At 44.2% G+C, this 17,714-nt stretch overlaps 1 protein-coding gene across 7 annotated transcripts in view; it reads right to left on the reverse strand.

Annotated features, from left to right (window-relative positions):
• HECTD1 (HECT domain E3 ubiquitin protein ligase 1) overlaps positions 1-17,714 on the reverse strand; it is a 101,729-nt gene that overhangs the window by 61,283 nt on the left and 22,732 nt on the right. For all 7 annotated transcript variants that reach the window (XM_088456548.1, XM_088456549.1, XM_088456546.1 and 4 more), the window contains exons 3-9: positions 9,177-9,411; positions 8,447-8,674; positions 8,048-8,329; positions 7,691-7,961; positions 7,278-7,354; positions 7,102-7,200; positions 6,002-6,116 (exon numbers count right to left, since the gene is read on the reverse strand). In XM_088456548.1, coding sequence (XP_088312674.1) covers positions 6,002-6,116; positions 7,102-7,200; positions 7,278-7,354; positions 7,691-7,961; positions 8,048-8,329; positions 8,447-8,674; positions 9,177-9,411 — 1,307 coding nt within the window. The remainder of the gene's footprint in view (positions 1-6,001; positions 6,117-7,101; positions 7,201-7,277; positions 7,355-7,690; positions 7,962-8,047; positions 8,330-8,446; positions 8,675-9,176; positions 9,412-17,714) is intronic.

The raw sequence follows: 17,714 nt of genomic DNA on the forward strand, positions 1-17,714 counted from the left end.
AGGCAGCGTGCTCCCGAAAAAAGGGCGTGGCCGACCAGGTGAGTGTCCTTATGGCACACCCCCAATTAGTCACACTTCCCCCAAGCTCTCCTCTCACTGTGAAAAGATGCCATGTGCACGGCATCTATTCACCTGGCGGAAATCGGTCACCGCAACTTTTCCCACCTGCGGGACACTGCCGCCCACGTGTAGGGAAGGCACAGGGAGGCCTGTTTTAGCTGGGTGCCGCTTTAAAGGGCAGGACGCATTTTGCTCCATTAAAATCGGGCAGGGCTCGGCGCTCCGCTAAAACAGCCTAGCGGGAACGGTACAAATTAATCAGCACAGTCTGCTGGTGCGTCCTAGTCACATCACGACTTAGACGCAGTGTCAGAGAAAAAAAAAAAAAAAGACGCTCAACGCTAGCAGAGTAGCATGGGACCCATCTGTATGCTGGAGTTACACTGTGGCAATCATTAATCCTCGTGGAGAACAGTATAGCAGTCAGATACTTCATAAGAAATTACAACAGAGATATATTATGAGTATATTGTATAGAACGCTTTAACTCTGTTACGGTTAAAACTTATTGATATTGGAGAAGGAATAACACAGAGGAATGAATGGAAATGTGGTGTTAATACATCCAGAAATAATATAGCCACACGGCTGTGATTGTAACTATAAATAAAGGTGAAAGGAACTTATAGTCATCATGGTCATTATCACTCATACCAGCAAACATAATTAAAAACGGCAAACAACACTAACTATTCCCTAGTATGTTTAGAATCCCCGCTATCACAGAAAGCACATATTATACAACTGTTACAAATTAATAGCAATATTGTGACTATTGAAGTGGACACAGAATGACTAAATAGTTAGAAAGATCTGTCTATTATAATACAATACGTGTAAAGGGGCCTATCTATTAGCAGATATTTTTCTAAACGATGAAAGACAAAAGATAACTATTGAAAATTCCGGTGGCTGTGCTGAAAGATATCTGTCATGTACATGACAGATTTTTGCAAAAGACAAATGATGAACGATATCGCATGACATCATTCAGGGAGTGGATTTTTTTATCTCCAGTGCTTTGTAGCCATTGTTAATATCGTTCATCGTTTTACCTATGTAGCAGTATCACCAGAGATTGCGCTGGTGAGCAGCAGATTCTGTGTGTGGCAGGACACAGAATACAAAAGCATTCTGGGAGATTGTGTAAGGGCTGCCCAGTGGATTCAGTCCAGGGAGGACTAAGCCAGAACAGTCAGACAGAGCTCATTGTGCCAGGAAGCCATTGAGGGCCAGGAGGCCTGAGCCTAGACCTGTGAGATACAGGGAAGGCCATCAAACTCTGTTACTGTGCCTGTGTTAACTGCAAGGAAGCAAGCCAGACTGTGAGGCTGTGGCAGCTAAAGACCAGGCCGGAGCCTGCGTCAGGACAGCGGACAATTGAAAAGCCAGAGGCCAAGTCAGGTCAGGCTCATTATCGCAGTGTTACTCTGCAGGAGGCATAGAGAGACTTTGAACTATGTTTGCAGACTAGCTGCCCAAGGTTAGTTAGGGGCGAAGAAGTGAGCTAGTGCCCTAAGAAAGGGCTAGGCGTTTATTATTTTCTGTTTGTTTCCTGATTATGCTGGAAGTAAAGCACCACGTTCATTAATTTTACTTCACGTGTGGAGTCTGATTCTGCACCTAATCACTGCACCACTGACACCAGTCTACCAAGCTAACTACCCCAAGTTGTCACACCGCATATAAACTGCCAGATATTTCGAATATCTGGCAGCTATATGTGATAATTGGCCAATATGTAGGAGATACGAAAGATAACATTTATCAGCCGTGGGAGTGAACATCTGTCAGTGTTCAGGGCCTATCCATTAGCATATAAATTGAAAGGCTGAACGATATATCGTTCAGTTGTTCAATTTATCTGCTAATGGATAGGCCCCTTAAAAGAAAAATAGATAAATCCACTGTACGGAGGTGGTGATATTAATACTGAAAGTACTATCATCATTTGGTTATCTACTATAAGATAAAAGGATCCAAGTGACCGGCAGCAACAGAAAAGTGTTTTAAAATTACTTATTCTATTTATCTTTTGCACATTCTTCTCAATATTTTTTGTTTTTATTATTTCGCCATGTGTCTGAACACTTCATTTTAGAATGAAAAATAAACTTATATTTTAGAAACTTTCCAGAGAATATAAAACAGAAACAAGAATATATTAGACCGAAGAAGTGCACTGGACCTCAAATCTTGTCTTTTCTTTGTGGTATAATTATGACCTTTTAAGTTTAACCAAGCAGAGACAAAAAGGAGAGATGGAACAAAGTAAAAAGCGGAGACATCCCCATAACCAAAAACACAGCCTAACACAAACAATCAAACACAACAGCGCAAGGTAGGTGTCCAGTGTTCCTCATGGAATCAGAGAAATGGATTTTATGGGCAAGTACGAAAATAAAGTTTTCTTCTTCATCCACTGGGAAACATGGGAGTTACACTGGGAAATTCCCAAAGCAGACCTAACGGGAGGGAACACACAGTGGCTGCAAAAAGCAACCAGCGGCCAGAACTAGCCTCCTTGGACGCAAATGTACCAATTTGACAAAGTATGCACGGTAGACCAGGTGGCATCGTGACACAGGTGAGCAGTAGAGGCTCCACTGTCACACAGCCCAAGAGTCGTCCACCAACCTAGTGAAATGAGAAGAAACTCTGGAAGGCAGAGGTCAGCAGAGGGGCAATGTAAACCTGTCAGATAACAGCTTGAATCCAACAAGATTTTGCTTGGAAGCCGGCCAACCCCGCTTGTAGGAATCATAGATAATAAACAAGTCCTCAGTCTTTCAGAACATCTGGAAAAATATACTCGTAGGGACCGAACTACAGCTAACAGAATGTTCTTCGCAATTCTCGCTGGGAAGAACCGGAAGGTTGGTTGATGTTAAATTTGACAACTGCTTTCAGCAAAAAAAGTTTTGTACAGAGCTCTGCCTAGTCAGCATGAAACACCAAATAAGGAGAGCGACAAGACTAGGCACCAAGCTCAGAAACTCTCCTGGCAGAGACAATTGCCAGGAGGAAGGCTGTCTTTCAAGATAGGTACTTCAAGTTCACCAAATCAAGTGGCTCAAAAAAATCCAATTGTAAAAATTTTAAGACCAGATTCATTCCCAGGGTGCCATGGGAGTAAGGAATGGAGGCTGGAGATGGAGGCTTCCCTGCATAAACATCTCTAGCTCCAGAAGCAAAGCCAAACAGTGCTGGAAAAACACAGACACAGCTGAAACCTGCACCTTTCAAGATCCATGGCGCATGCCCTCACCGAAGACCTCTTCGAAAAATAGGAGAAGGTGGGAGAGGCAAATAGAAGAAAAGTGAAACTCATTTCTCACACACAAAGTCACATAAGCCCACCAGATGTGGAGGTTATGTGCAGCAGAAACTGGCTTTAAAGCCCTAAGCATAGTTGGAATGACCACCTCAGAGATACCCTTCGCCTTAACAACTACGCCATTTAGCACAGCCGCGGTAAGGCTAGGTGACCGAAAAGCCTTCTGAAGGATATCTGGACAGAGAGGAAGATGCCACTGTTTGGTTCAGCAGTTCAGCACTAAAGATCCGAATACCATGACCGACACAGCCATTCTGGAGGCACAAGGATCACAGATGCTCGTTCCCGCTTGATACGTTTCAGAACCCAATGATGTGGGAACAGCAGGAAGAGGTTGATTAGGTGAAACGGGCAGAGCGTATACAGCCAGAGCCCTTGGATCTCTTGTTCTGGAGAAATAAAGAGGCACTTTGCTGGTTGAGCCGAGATGCCATGAGATCAACGTCCAGCAACCCCTTCCTTGCTACCAGGGCTTGAAAGACGTCTAGGTGAAGGGACCATTCGCCAGGGTGAAGGTCCTGACAACTGAGGTAATCTGCCTCCCAATTGTCAAGCCAAGAAAAGAAGACGGCCGCTATGACTGGAACATATTTTTCCACCCACCTGGGAATGCAGTCTTCTTCATAGCTAAGGGACTCCTCGTGTCCCCTGGCAAATTCTGTACATCCGACTGTACTTTCACTTCACAACCCTGTAGGAGCGGATGTGCCGTGACCAAGGCGTTGAAGATTGCCGTGAGTTTCAGGACATTTATTGGTAACAGTGCCTCCCTGTCAGGACCAAAGTCGCTGAAATTGATTTTGGAAAACTCATGCACCCCATTCTCTGAGGCTGGCATCCGTGCTCACAAACATCCAATCCCATAATATGAAAGGGTAATCACCACAGAGATGGTTGGAGCTCAACAACCTGAGGAGAAAAAGAGGAGTCCGAGGGGATAGTTTTATCACTGTGGACAGGTTTAGTTAGGAGCAGTTCCATTTGGAGAGCAGGTTCAACTGAAAGTCCCACAAATGGAACTTGCGGAACTGAGCCACCTCAAAGGAGGAGAACAGCTTCCCGAAGAGACGCATACTTAAGTGGATGGATAATGACCTTTTCTGAGAATCAGCTTAGCCGTGGACTGGATTGTCAGATTTTGACTGGAGGAATATCCTCTGTAAGCATGTGTCAAATAACATGCCCAGGAATAACAGCCTCTGGGACGGAGTGAGATTGGGCTATTGGAAGATCACAGTCCACTCATTGGATATGAGTGTGTGATGAGTAAGACGAACAAGAGAGTTGAGAATGTCCAACGACAGGGCCTTTATAAAAACATTGTCAAGATCAGGAACGATCATAGCACCCAGCGATTGAAGGTAAGCCACCATCACTTTGGTAAATACTCGTGGGTCGGAGGAAAGGCCAAAGGGAAGGCCTCTGAACTGAAAGTGGTTGTCTCTTATTGCAAACCGAAGGAATGATTGGTGAGGTTCCCATATGGTGTAAATATGCATCCCGAATATCCAGAGACACCATGAATTCCATTCTTTCCATGCTCGCTCTTAGTGAGTGCAGGGATTCCATTTTGAATTTCTGTAATCGTAGATGCACATTCAGGTACTTGAGTTTTAGAAATGGACGTACCAACCTATCCAGTTTTGGTACTACAAAGAGAGTGGATAACATCCTTAAGATTTAGGGTTAAATTTACTAAAGTGAGAGTTATTAGAAGTGAGTTTTAAAATTGATGTTGCCCATAGCAACCAATCAGATTCTACTTAACATTTAACTAGCACCTTCTAGAAGATAATAGCTAGAATCTGATTGGTTGCTATGGGCAACATCACTTTTAAAACTCATTTCTAAAAACTCTCACTTTAGTAAATTTACTCCTTATAATCGATTGGAACTGGAACCACCACTCCTGAGGAAAGAAGTTTGCTCACTGCATCTCCTAAGGCCATCTGTTTTTGATGAAAGGCTGAGAGACCGGTGGAAAAGAGGCGAGCCTAGAAATTCCATTTTGTATCCTACAAGGAGGATACTGCAAACCCAAGAATTGGAACAAGTCTAGAACCAGATGCACTGAAAATTAAATAGATGTGCACCCACCTATGTGGGTGAGTAACCCATCATGCTGATGGTTTTTCTGCAGGCTTGGCCTTTGGGCTATGGGAGAGCCAGGACTGGCTACCCTTTGATTTTCCACCTCTGGGAGGATGACGACTGGCCTTTGACATGCAAAACCGCGACTTTGGAGGACTCCAAAGGAGTGAAGGGAATTACCAGAGTAGGATGTTTTGGGAACCAAAGAAGCGGAAGGACCTCTAAAGAACGCTTGGAAGTCCATAGTTACAGAGGTCAGCTGGGGTATAGGAGGGAGGGGAGCCAAGATCAAATAATCTAGGATGTAAAAGTGCCAGGCTCCACACAACTCAGTCTATACCCCAGTGTAACTCCAGTGTCCCCAAGTGGATGAAGGAGAAATTTTTAAGGGATAGGAATGTGTTGTGTAATTAATCATTGCCAGCTGAACAAGAGTATTGCTTTGCATGGACTATGGGCTGGTGTAGACTACCTGCAAAGAAGTCAGTCTATTAAATTAAAACCGTTACTGACCTGGGGACTGTAAGATGGCAACCACCTCACTGTGTCCACGCTCCCTTGCCTTGTCCAGTGGAGTTTTTCCATCCTCATCACGTAGATCTGGGTTGGCTCCATGGCGCAGAAGGGTCTGAAAACATAAAATACCAAAACATGATGATATTCATTAAAATTGCCTTTTGTAGGTAACGTCATGCATGAAAACTCACCGACTTATAAACAATGTAATAAAAGTACAATTTCTTCAGAAATCTAAGGTATCATGTGCCAAACATAAAGGTCATAGTACCACCACTGTCCTAAAACTAACTAATGGCACATCTACAAATTATGGGGCACATGCTGTTTGTAATAATTTAAAACACTTTTGATTTAAACCACACCTTTCTTCTAGATCTATTAGTCTCCTTTTTATGTAACTCTAAGCCTGGTTTAAAAGCTATTTGCACTGGAAACAATCTGTAATTTCAACTTTTCCTCCACTCATGTTAGAAGGATTGATAGCTGGTCCCTGACTAACAATTTTTATAAATGCACTGAGTCTCTCCACTCAACGCAGATGACCTAGTCATTTATTACAGTGCCAAAGATGCTGCTGACATAGACCAACTTTTAACAAACTTTGGAATCAGTAATGCATAATATGTGTATTCCGCTTTATTTTAACAATTTTGATCTCGCAAGCAAATGCTGGCAGCTGCCGCAGTGTCAGATCAGATTTAATCTATCCACTAAAAACTAGGGATGTGCAGGCTCGGATAGGTTCGAGTTTGCACGTGGAGTTCGGATTTTTGCCTCCAAAAAAATGGAACTCAGAACGAGGCAAAACGTCATCTTACATGGACGAACATCATCATTCCTGGACAAAAGACCAGGAATGATGATGTTCGTCCATGTAAGATGACGTTTTGCCTCGTTCTGAGTTCCGTTTTTTTGGAGGGAAAAATCCGAACTCCACGTGCAAACTCGAACCTATCCGAGCCTGCACATCCCTACTAAAAACTCTGACTGCCCAGGAAGGCTTTCCTAAAGCCGTGTCATGAAGCTGTCCTATTTCCCTAGGATGGGATAAAGCAGATGTTGAAATCATTTGTCTCACTTTCATAACTGCCTACCTTGGCCACCTGAGGTCGTCCAAAGCAAGCAGCATAATGTAGAGAAGATGACCTTTGACCCCTGTTGACATCAGCACCTCGCTCACACAGGAACTCCACCTAAAGGAGGCGCCACATTGTCAGAAGTCATTAAACAACACTTCACTCACTAGTAATTGTACAGTGTAGCTACTCACCATTTCCTGAGTACCAAAAGCAGAGGCCCAATTCAATAGGGTCTGTCCAACATCATCCATGAAATTCACTTCAAATGCTGGAGAACAAAAAAAAAAAACAATTAAATAGTCACATTAAATAATTCTAGCTAATCTAATTGTCAAGTCAGCAGGTCTCTGCCGTAACACTTTAAGTATCCATTGAGCCTCAACATGCTACAGTATATGTATTGCACTGGCTATTTTACACATCCAGGTTTGTATCAAATGTCTATTTGATTAATGCCAAAGCATTAATGCAAGTTGCAACCACTTATATATTATATGTCTTACATTTTTGTATTAACAACTGCTTGAGTCCACTATGTGTGTGTTCACATAGCGTAGTATTCCATATTCCCCTGGTACAAGTCCTCAGCTCCTCAAACACTTACCTCCTGTGTCAATGGCATCTATCAGTGCATCTGTGTCTTTGCTACGGATACAGTCAATCAGCTGGCGGTGGGAACGTTCTCCCGAGCTGTCTAGTCGCCTCAGCCCTGGGATGCGGCCAGTGGACCCGGCACTGGATTTAGGCAAAGCCTTCCGTCCTTCAAACAGGAGCACCAGCAGCAAGTCTACAAGACGCATGGTGTCCAACACACAACGTTCATCCCCTTGTAAAGCGCTCTCCATGGAGTCCAATAATTCTGCACGGAGCAGATCCTTTAAGGAAAATGAAAAACATTTAGAATGGATTAATTTTCAGAAATTCAGAAGACTGGCTGTAAGGGCTTATCGATTCAGCTTACGTGCGTAACGACAGGTGATCCCCGGCACAGTGTGGAAAGAAGGCTGACTATTGTAGAGACCTGGTTGCTAATTTTAGAGTCTCCTGCAGTTGAAGGGCCACCACTAGTGCCACGTCCTGGCTTGCAAGCTGAAGAAGGACCTGACACTGTACCCCCTGCTGCAGCCATACGAGACAGCAGTTCTTCAGTGAGTCCATGCTGTGCTAGTGGTGCTGGATCCACACCTCGGCGTGTAAACCGATCCGCTAGAGAAGCAAAACAACGCAGGGCACCATCTGACACCTACATGGATTAAATAAAGCAAAATGTAGGTTATGCATATTGCTCTGTAATCCCGTAAACAAAACATTCGTTAGAACTCCAAAAACGTGTGCAAATTCCTGGAAATTGGGCAGTCACCTGATGGTCCTCATGTTTCAGAAGACTCGAGAGAGACTCTACACAAGTTTCTAAAGAGGTATCTTGTGGCTCCATTTTCCCACATAGCCGGGAAACCACTGCCATGGCAGAATGCAGGGTATCCTTATGTACTAAGTGCCCGCTGTCCCGAATGAAAGTTAGCACACAATTCAGGCCTCCTGCTTCAAACACTGCTCCCGATTCACGCGTACATATCAGTTCCAGCACCTGGTGGAAAAAATATCATGAATTTCAAAAAACTGTCAAAGTTTGCCACTCAGAAGAATTGCTCCTAATCGTAGAAGAAAAGCCCAAATTTTACCATAAATATTTTAAATCTCTCTCATCAGAGATTCACTTTAAAACTGGTTTGGATGTCGATGTCTTAATACAATACACAATGCTATAAAATTACACTGCGGAATATGACTGAAAGTAAAGATTAAGGAAGGTATTTTGTCTTTAATCATTTGTATCAGTAGGAAAGAAACTTATATCAGTTATTTGCTTTCTTCTTGATCTACAGTATATAACACAGTACTTGCAGGCAGAGAAATTTTGTACCAGAAGTAAATAAAATGGTACCTTCTACTGTTAAACTTAAGGACTTAATGTATTCCTTTTTTATATCAAAATGACAAATCATGTATCATTTCTAAACCTCTAGCTAGAGTGCTTCCAAATTGAAGAGTTCGCTTTTTTGTGGGGTATTATGACCCTTCCCGCTCACCTTCACACATTGCTCAGCCAAATCCCGACTGGTACGGTTATTAAGTTCTACCACTACAAGTCGATTGCACAATGCTTTTATAGCGCCTTCCACTCCAACAATTCTCCTGGTACATTCAGCCGACACATCCAGGTAATAAGTTATAGCACGGGCGGTGACCTCGAGCACATTGTCAGGGGCACTCTCATCCAGAAAGATCTTGCAAAGAGCAGGCAAGAAGGTACGAGGGGGGCACCTAGACAGTACATAGAACAAATTAAATTTAACAGTGAATTTGATGATTTGAGGTCACCTATGTATAATCTATGAACGTGCTTATCATGTAGTAATAACGTTAGAGAGATAATTTTGTAGATGGAATGTCCTTCCCTCTCAAAATTGCTCCATTAAGCTGGATCTCGGTGTTGAACACCCTCAGGCCCTGATTCAGAGCCGGACGCTCTGACAGGAGGCCGCTCTTATAGCTATAGCGAGCGGCCAGGAAGATGGTTGTGATGGTCAAGACCATCGCGACCATCGGGCTTGCGATGATACCCTTGTGGTAGGGTCTCGTTGCCGCAAGCCCTGGAGTGCTTTCGGCTCAAACAGAGCCGAGAGCACTCCCACTGACATCACTTGTGATGTCAGTGGGGCCGGCCCCAGACAATAGGCATTCCCATGGGAACGCCTCCATCTGGGCAGCCACGCCCACCAAAGGGGGCGTGCTGTCGCTCAACATCGACAGCACGCCCCCTTTGGTACGAGACCCGGAGCGACGGTTTGCCCGTCACTATCCGGGTCTCGCGCAAGCGCACGACGGAGCCGGCTCCGTCGTGCGTCTGCGCAATGGGCCACAATAAACCCGCTTGCGAGCGCTCGCGAGCGGGTCTGAATCAGGCCCTCAGTGCGGCTCGGTACTCTCCATAGCAGGGAAGAGCCGACAACATCTCGAGCGTTTAACTGGAGACGTATCAAATCCTAATCACCATTCTTAAAATCCATTTTTAAAGCAGCAAAAACCCTTCAAGATACATGTAGTAGGGATACATTTAATAATAACGATTAGACAACACAACGGAGGGAATTCAATTGAACGTGATGCTGTTTCGCTTCGTGAATGAGTGCTTGGACCTATTCAATTGACCGCGTTGTAAAACCTGCAACTAGAAGATTTCCTGAAGTGCGAGCAGAAATCCGACTTTACTAGTGCCACGGATGCTAGTTGCAGGCTTACCACCTGCGCCAACACCATGCACCAGACACATAAGTTGAAGAATGCCATTTACTGTGACTAAACCCCTAACATTAGGTGTGGTAAACTGCATCTCCTGACTTAAGTGCCAGATGCGATGTGGTCAATTGAATAGCTCCGGGCACTCATTCCCAGCACTGTTCAACATCGCATTCAATTAAATTCCCCCCAAGGTGTTTTTCTTCTTTCAAGACTTATATTCAGTTCACCGGTGGCTTTATATGTTATCATTCAACGTGTGTTGTCAGACAGTGCTTCCAACAGATTCACTACGGATCGCTATTGCTATCGCAGCTGCAATTACGCACGCAGGTCTGCTGCGAAAATATGCTAATATCTGCAGTCTCAAAGCCAGATTAGAGACGCCCACTAACGCTAACTCACATCCGTAATACCTCGCAGTCCTGCGTATACATCGGCACCATCAAGTAACATCGGTGCCTCAAACACAATTACAGCAGCCCTGACCTGTCTCAGAAATTACAATTCTTGTCGCACACAGTGAGTACTCAAGCTGCGTATGCCGTCACAGCGGCTAATTTACGCACGCCCAAGTAACGGCGTTAGAACAGACTGGCACGCCTGCGTTTCTCCGACCACTCCTATGTCACCACCCCCTAACACTGACGTCCCGTCACTCACTCTGCGATGGCTTTCTTTCTGCGTGCGTGATCACAGAACGATCGCAATGCTAACTCACACGCATACTGCAATGCATACGCAGTACGCACCATCGACCGATTTGCGTACGTGGTTGCAATTGCGATCCATGCTGAATCAGGACCCAAGTACGCAGCTTGAGTAAGTAGCAATCAATAGTTCCTTATTAGAAATGCTTTAAAGAAAGTCTGTGTTTTTACATCATACATACCAAAAAACCAGCAAGCAATGTTCACAAAACGAAGCACTTTCTATATATACAGAGAACATTTTTAAAGCAATGGACCACTACTCTTATTTATAAAATTAACTACACATACACTATGTGCTCAGGGGACAGCTCTGTGGCAGATGTGTGCTTGTAGTGCAGTTTTCCTCCATAGCACCACTGGAAGGCAAAAAATCATTCCCTTAACAGCATATGACAAGATCCACTGCCTGTCAGCTCACTGCTAGTGCCGTTTCACACCGTAGTGTATGTAATGAGTGCCCCATCCATTTTATCTTATGTTAATAATCTTATTCATTCTTACAGTGCTGCACAAAACATGGTGCACTAATGTGCCTACTCTGTACCGAGGCCGATAAAATGCTCATTGGTAAAAGAAGGAATGTCCTTCTAACAGACTTATGCCAGGTACAAACTAGACGATATGTCCGGATCGGACGACATGTCGGCAACATCGTCTAGTGTGTACCCTCGCTGTCATTGACGATGCGTGCCCCGTGCATCGTCAGCGATATCGCCCATCAGACTTGCACGACATCGTTAGTGGGGGCTATGCTGCCGAATGCAGCATGGCCCTGCTATCGCCATCGGCAAGTGTGTATGCACTTGCTGATGCCGGCACCCTGCCAGGACACATCGTTAACTAGGTCGGTACATATCGTCTAGTGGGTACCAGCCTTTAGACCAGTGGTTCCCAAACTTCAATCACGGCACCCTAGAGTATCAGCAATTTTTCACGGCACCCCTGGGCAAAAAAAAAATTATTGAGGAATTCAGCAAAAATGTAATGAAGTAAATTGTGCTTAGATGTCACCCTTAGGGTCAGTTATGTGGTGGGTGACAGGGCTGCGCTTCTATTTATCCACATATTTTTTGATTGGCAGCCATTAGCACTGGTTTTACCTATCACACTGACTAAAAATTATTTTATTTGGTACTGGACCACCAACCCGAGGCACTCCTGCAAGTGCCATGAGGCACCCAGTTTGGGAACCACTGACTTAGACAGAAATATCAACTTATTTACAAATTTTTTGGTGACAAAAAAACCCATTTCCATATCACCCTATATATCTCCTCACACTCCAGTGTACTGTAATCCAGACTTCATTCCTAAGAGATTATCCTCATTTTTCCATCTGCAGCTTAAGTCCAGCAGTAACCACAGTTCCATTTTCATACATCTAACATTCAGATGCATTACACATTTATGCCAACTATACATGAACGGCCATTACGTTACAATAGTAACTTGCATGTAATAGGTTTATATCCCTTTTGTCAGTACAAGAAAGGTCTCATGGCAGGACATGCAGCGTCACAACAGGAGAGGAGAAAAGGAAAGGCAGTTTCAGGTTGTGGAAAAAAGGCTGGCTGCTGATGCTCATGTTACTCTCATAGCACAGGGTAACATCTGAAACACATATACATGTCATTATCCCGCCAATGGCAAGAGCTGCTTAGCAATAAAAGGTTCTCCAGAGCAGACGGGAGATGGTAGTACAATGTATTTCACATGCCGCGCCGGAGGCTGTAACAACAATTTAACTGCCGCCTGTCAGGTCCGACATTTATTTTATCCTTCTTGTTTCAGAAAGTTTATTTCAAATGAAAAGCACAAAAGCTCCAGAATTCTCTTGTGGGAACCACTTTGTCTTCCTACATTTACTCAGCTGAAATAAAACTTTGGACAGTAGTTAAACATTTTTGGAAATGATTAATCAGTTTGGTACATGCTTCTGCTTAACTTATAAAATGGAACATATCAATTGTCTTTATCTTAGACACAAATACTTCTGTGTCTGCCTGTCCACGTTACGCTCTGAGCGGACATTGTTTTACGATACTATGCTGGTGCAGTTACCCAAAACACTTCTTGCCCTCAAACCTGCAACAAAGAGGTATTGCTATCAAGCCCCCACCTCGTTTATACAATATACAGGAAAAAGAAAAAGTTTCCTGAAGTTGAACATTTAAGAGTATAGTTACTAAGAACTGAAATAACAGCATTTGTGGCGCATAACGTTCAAGGTTCACATTGGAGCATATATTAGGAGAATGACATGTTAAAATGAAGAGGAGGAATGCAAGAGAATGAAAAATGTAAATTATGGGTATTGGAAAGCAGGAACAGGGCAGATGTAAATGAAATATAGTGCCTAATTAAGAGTCAGAAGCAAATGTAAAATGAGACTTTTCTGTCTCAAGTCTCACTTGTGACTCTGTGAGACTGGGCGTGTAATTGTGACTGTAGTGGCATACAGTCACAACGATAGTAGTCTCAAGTAAACAAACGTGGTCGCTGAAAAGTCTTAAACGCAGCCTCATAAAGGGGTCTGATTTGCTATTGATGACCACGTCCAATTGGTAGCAAATGTGAAACACACCCATTTACTCATGCAACATGAAAATCGCAAAAGCAGTGGTTCCCAAACTCGGTCTTCAAAGCACCCTAACAGTCCAGGTTCTAAGGATATCTATGGTTCAGCACATATAACTAAATCAAATTGACTGAGGTACTAATTAAGTCACCTGTTCACAAGCATGGATATCCTTAAAACATGGACAGTTAGGGTGCTTTGAGAAATGAGTTTGAAAACCTCTGCTGTACAGAACCCTCATTTTACAGGAATAAAGAATGATTCATGCACAATTGGGAAATGGGAGGCCTACACATTTATTTATAAGTGATAAAAAGCAAAAAAAATGTTAACAAAAATTATATTTGAGAGAAAAAGAAATTATATTTGTGTGTGTTTTGCTCCAAGTTACTTAATGCAGAGGTTCCCAAACTCAGGGCCTGATTCAGAGCCGGACACTATTTGCGGACGCTCGTTCTAAAAAAAGGGGCCGGATATTTAAATTGATCGCTCGCTCTTTGCGGTGCGTTGACGCCTCTATGTCTGAGCGAGCGTCCGAAAAATGCACTCGCTATTTTGTAAAGACGCCCCTTTGCCGTTCGCATCACACGTCATCTCCGGTATTTATTAGATTAATCGGGAACATCGAAAGGCATCTGAACTGCTCGCAGTGCTTGTGGTAGGATTTTCTTCCCGCTATCACTGCGAGCAGTTCAGGCTAAAAGACAACCAAGTGACGTGGTCGATGACGCTGCTTTAATAATTATGCACTCCCATTAAACGCCCTTTTGACCATTAGGCACGCCTGTGTTCGGATCTCCACTCCCCTGTTTTCAAGCACCTGCCCCTGTTACCACCCACAAACAGTACATTCTGTCAATCAAATTAGCAGCCCCTCGCTGTTTTACGTGCGCACGATTTCCGACCGCAATGACTGTTTTGCGCATGCGCATTACGACCCATGCGCAGTTGTGCGAACATCGCTCAGAGCGAACGAGCGGCCGATTACGAGCGGCTCTGAATCAGGCCCTCAGTTCTCAAGGCTCCCCAACAGTTCAGATTTTTAGAGATATCTATAGTTGAGCAAAGGTGACTTAATTAGTACCTCAGGCAATTAGATTTAACCACCTGTGCTCAAACATGGATATCTCTAAAACCTAAACTGTTGGGAGTTTGGGAACCTCTGACTAAAATTCTCCATATATCTGCGAAGGATCACCGCAATGTTGCAACTGGAAACGCAATTTCAGACGAGCGGCCATCGATGTTCTGCGATCCGTTGCAGGATCGGTGAAATTCTACATGTGAAATTTCACCGATCTGCCAATCACGATAATTTTGTGATTGTGATAGGCATATCTGTGAAATCGAACATGTTGGATTTCACCGACCCTGCGACCCTGACCCTGCTACATCGCGGCAATCCGTCGCAGATGTATGAGGGCCTTTAGTTACTGAGTATTTGTAATTCAGTTTCAGACTGCCCCTGAGGAAGGCCAGTAAAGGAGAGGAAGAGAGCTGTAGGTGCTGTAGATCAGACTAATAAAAAGTGTAATGGTGCATACACACGGTCAGATATGTCAGATTAACGATTAACCGATTTGCAAACGATTGAACAATTTCAGCCTGTATTAAAATGAATGAAATCGACCAAATCTGACTGCAAACACATCAGATGTCAGATATCGTTATCTGACAAACGGGAACGCGCCTCCTTCATTGTTGCCCAAATGTCAGATTTTTCTTTCTGATTTGAACGATTTTTAAAATCGTTATTGTTCAGATCTGAAGAAAAATCTGACCATGTGTATGCACCATAAGGGTGAAATAAATGTGATAAGGTGTAAACTATTTAGTGCTTGAGGAGACACTGTTAAAGGAAAACAAAACCCAAACAGCAGCTCAGCAAAATTAAAAATAATTTAAAAAGGCGAAATAAGAAAAAAAAACAAAAAAAAAAACTGTTAAGTTGGGCATCTACTATACAATTTTCTGTCAGATATCTGTCCAATCTGGCTGGTTGGAATGAAAACCTGGTAATGTATGGGAGCAAATGACAATCGGCCATTTGCTCACAAACACTGGAAAATAGCCAATATTGGTTGTTCAGACAAATTGGTTAATACGCACAAATGTAACTAATTTTAACATATTCTTTTGTCCTTTTTTCAGTTTTTAAAACCATATGATCGACTGTCATTTGCTCCCATACATTACCAGGTTTTCATTCCAACCAGCCAGATTGGACAGATATCTGACAGAAACTTAGACAGCATTAGACTTGTCAACCTAGTCAAAAGTGTATACAAAGGGTAATAACACTGGGGTGTGTGGTATAATTGGTCAACAGTTAAGTCGACCAGCATAAGGTTGACATGAGAATGTCGTCATAGTCTAATTGTCATGTCAACATTCACCCTAACCATCTACATCCTCAGAATGTCGACATTGAGGACATGTTGACATTCTGAGGATGTCGACAAGTTTAACCATGTCGACATGGTTTCTGCCGGATACAGATTTTCTCTAAAACACAGCAACCAATTAGACACTTGTTTTCATGATCACATCTGCACTTAAGGGATAAAAAGCTCATTGCTGATTAGCTACAGAGCCGCAACTAGACGTGTGTGTCCTGGGCCACAAAGACCATTGCTCTGTTGCCTGGATTATATGTATTTGGTGGCATTTATATCATTAGTGACAGAGGACTTCTTTATTTATGATGGATGCAGTGCAGGAGCCTTCATGCATTGGTGGCAGTTAATTAGAGGGCAGAACTCTCCAGAAGCCCTGCGCACCAGTGAGACTAGAACGATCGCATGCTGGGGCCAAGAGTGACTTGGGCGAAAGGTGGGAAGGAAGCTGCTCACAGAGGGTATTATATAAGAGGAGACCGCCGCTACGGAGGAGGACTGTGCGTTTACCTTACAAGCCAGAGGGAAATGCTGTTAGGTGCCGCGGCTGACAGAGCGCACTGTGCTGAGGCGTCTGCGGGAAGTCTGTGCCCCGGAGAACAGCACTGTCCTTCAGAGGTGATGTCAGGGGCAGAGCCGTAACTAGACTTTTTGGTGCCCTGTGCCAGAAAGAGCATTAGCGCCCCTCCTATTTTCAAATGGGGACAAAACGCAGCCGAAAAAGGGGCATGGCCTCATGGGGAAGGGCCAGGGAAAAGATGGGGAGGCCAGGAGATGCTGGGGATAAAATAAGAGGAAGATACAAATGAGAATGATTATAAACAGAAAATTGAAATACCCTCCTGCTGTGAGGTGGCACAGGTGGCACTACCCTAGTTACGGCCCTGGCCAGGGGTCTCGGTGAAGAGGCGGTCCCAGACTGTAAGCCATCCCTGCAGCAGAGGTTTGGCTCACAAAAGGAGGAGCAGCTCATGATTAGAGGCAGGGAGGAGAGCCAGTAGCAGCGGCACTCTCCAATAAGGAAGGTGGAGCAAACAGTATACAACTGGGAAGCCGGCCGGGGGGGGGCAGGGTTAGGTTTAGGGAACCCGGGGGGCGACTTATGGATAGGCACCCCTCCGGGAGGGTTAGGATTAGGCTAGGGGGAGGGAGGGTTAGGGTTAGGCACCCCCCCGGAGGACTTAGGTTTAGGCAGCGGGGAAGGGGGGGGTTAGGGTTAGGCACCCCTAAGGAGGGTTAGGAGGTTAGGTTAGTTTATACTTATCTCAGCGATGATCGGGATTTCCAGCACTGTCGGGCTTCTGCTGCCGGGAACTCTGCTTTTGTCGGCCAGGCACTGCTGGGAATCAAACCATGCGGCCGGCGGTATTTCATACCGATTCCGAGCAAACAGGTCTGTGCAGTATTACACCCCTTTGCACACACAGAAAAGCACTGCAAATTAGCAGTGCAGTAACAGGGCCGTGGGGCAGCGACGGTGCCGCCCACAGAGCCCTGCGCTCTTTGCAGTGGCGCTGCTCGCACACCCATAGTTATGGTCCTGATTAGCTACAATGGTTTTAAGCACATTTGCACCTAAACACAATATTCATAAATGTTACACAATCACAGAAAGATAAATAAAGCCAAAATACAAAGAAA

The sequence above is a fragment of the Taudactylus pleione genome, unplaced genomic scaffold (assembly GCF_031769625.1).
Source record: "Taudactylus pleione unplaced genomic scaffold, aTauple2 ptg000707l, whole genome shotgun sequence".
Classification (NCBI taxonomy): Eukaryota; Metazoa; Chordata; class Amphibia; order Anura; family Myobatrachidae; genus Taudactylus; species Taudactylus pleione.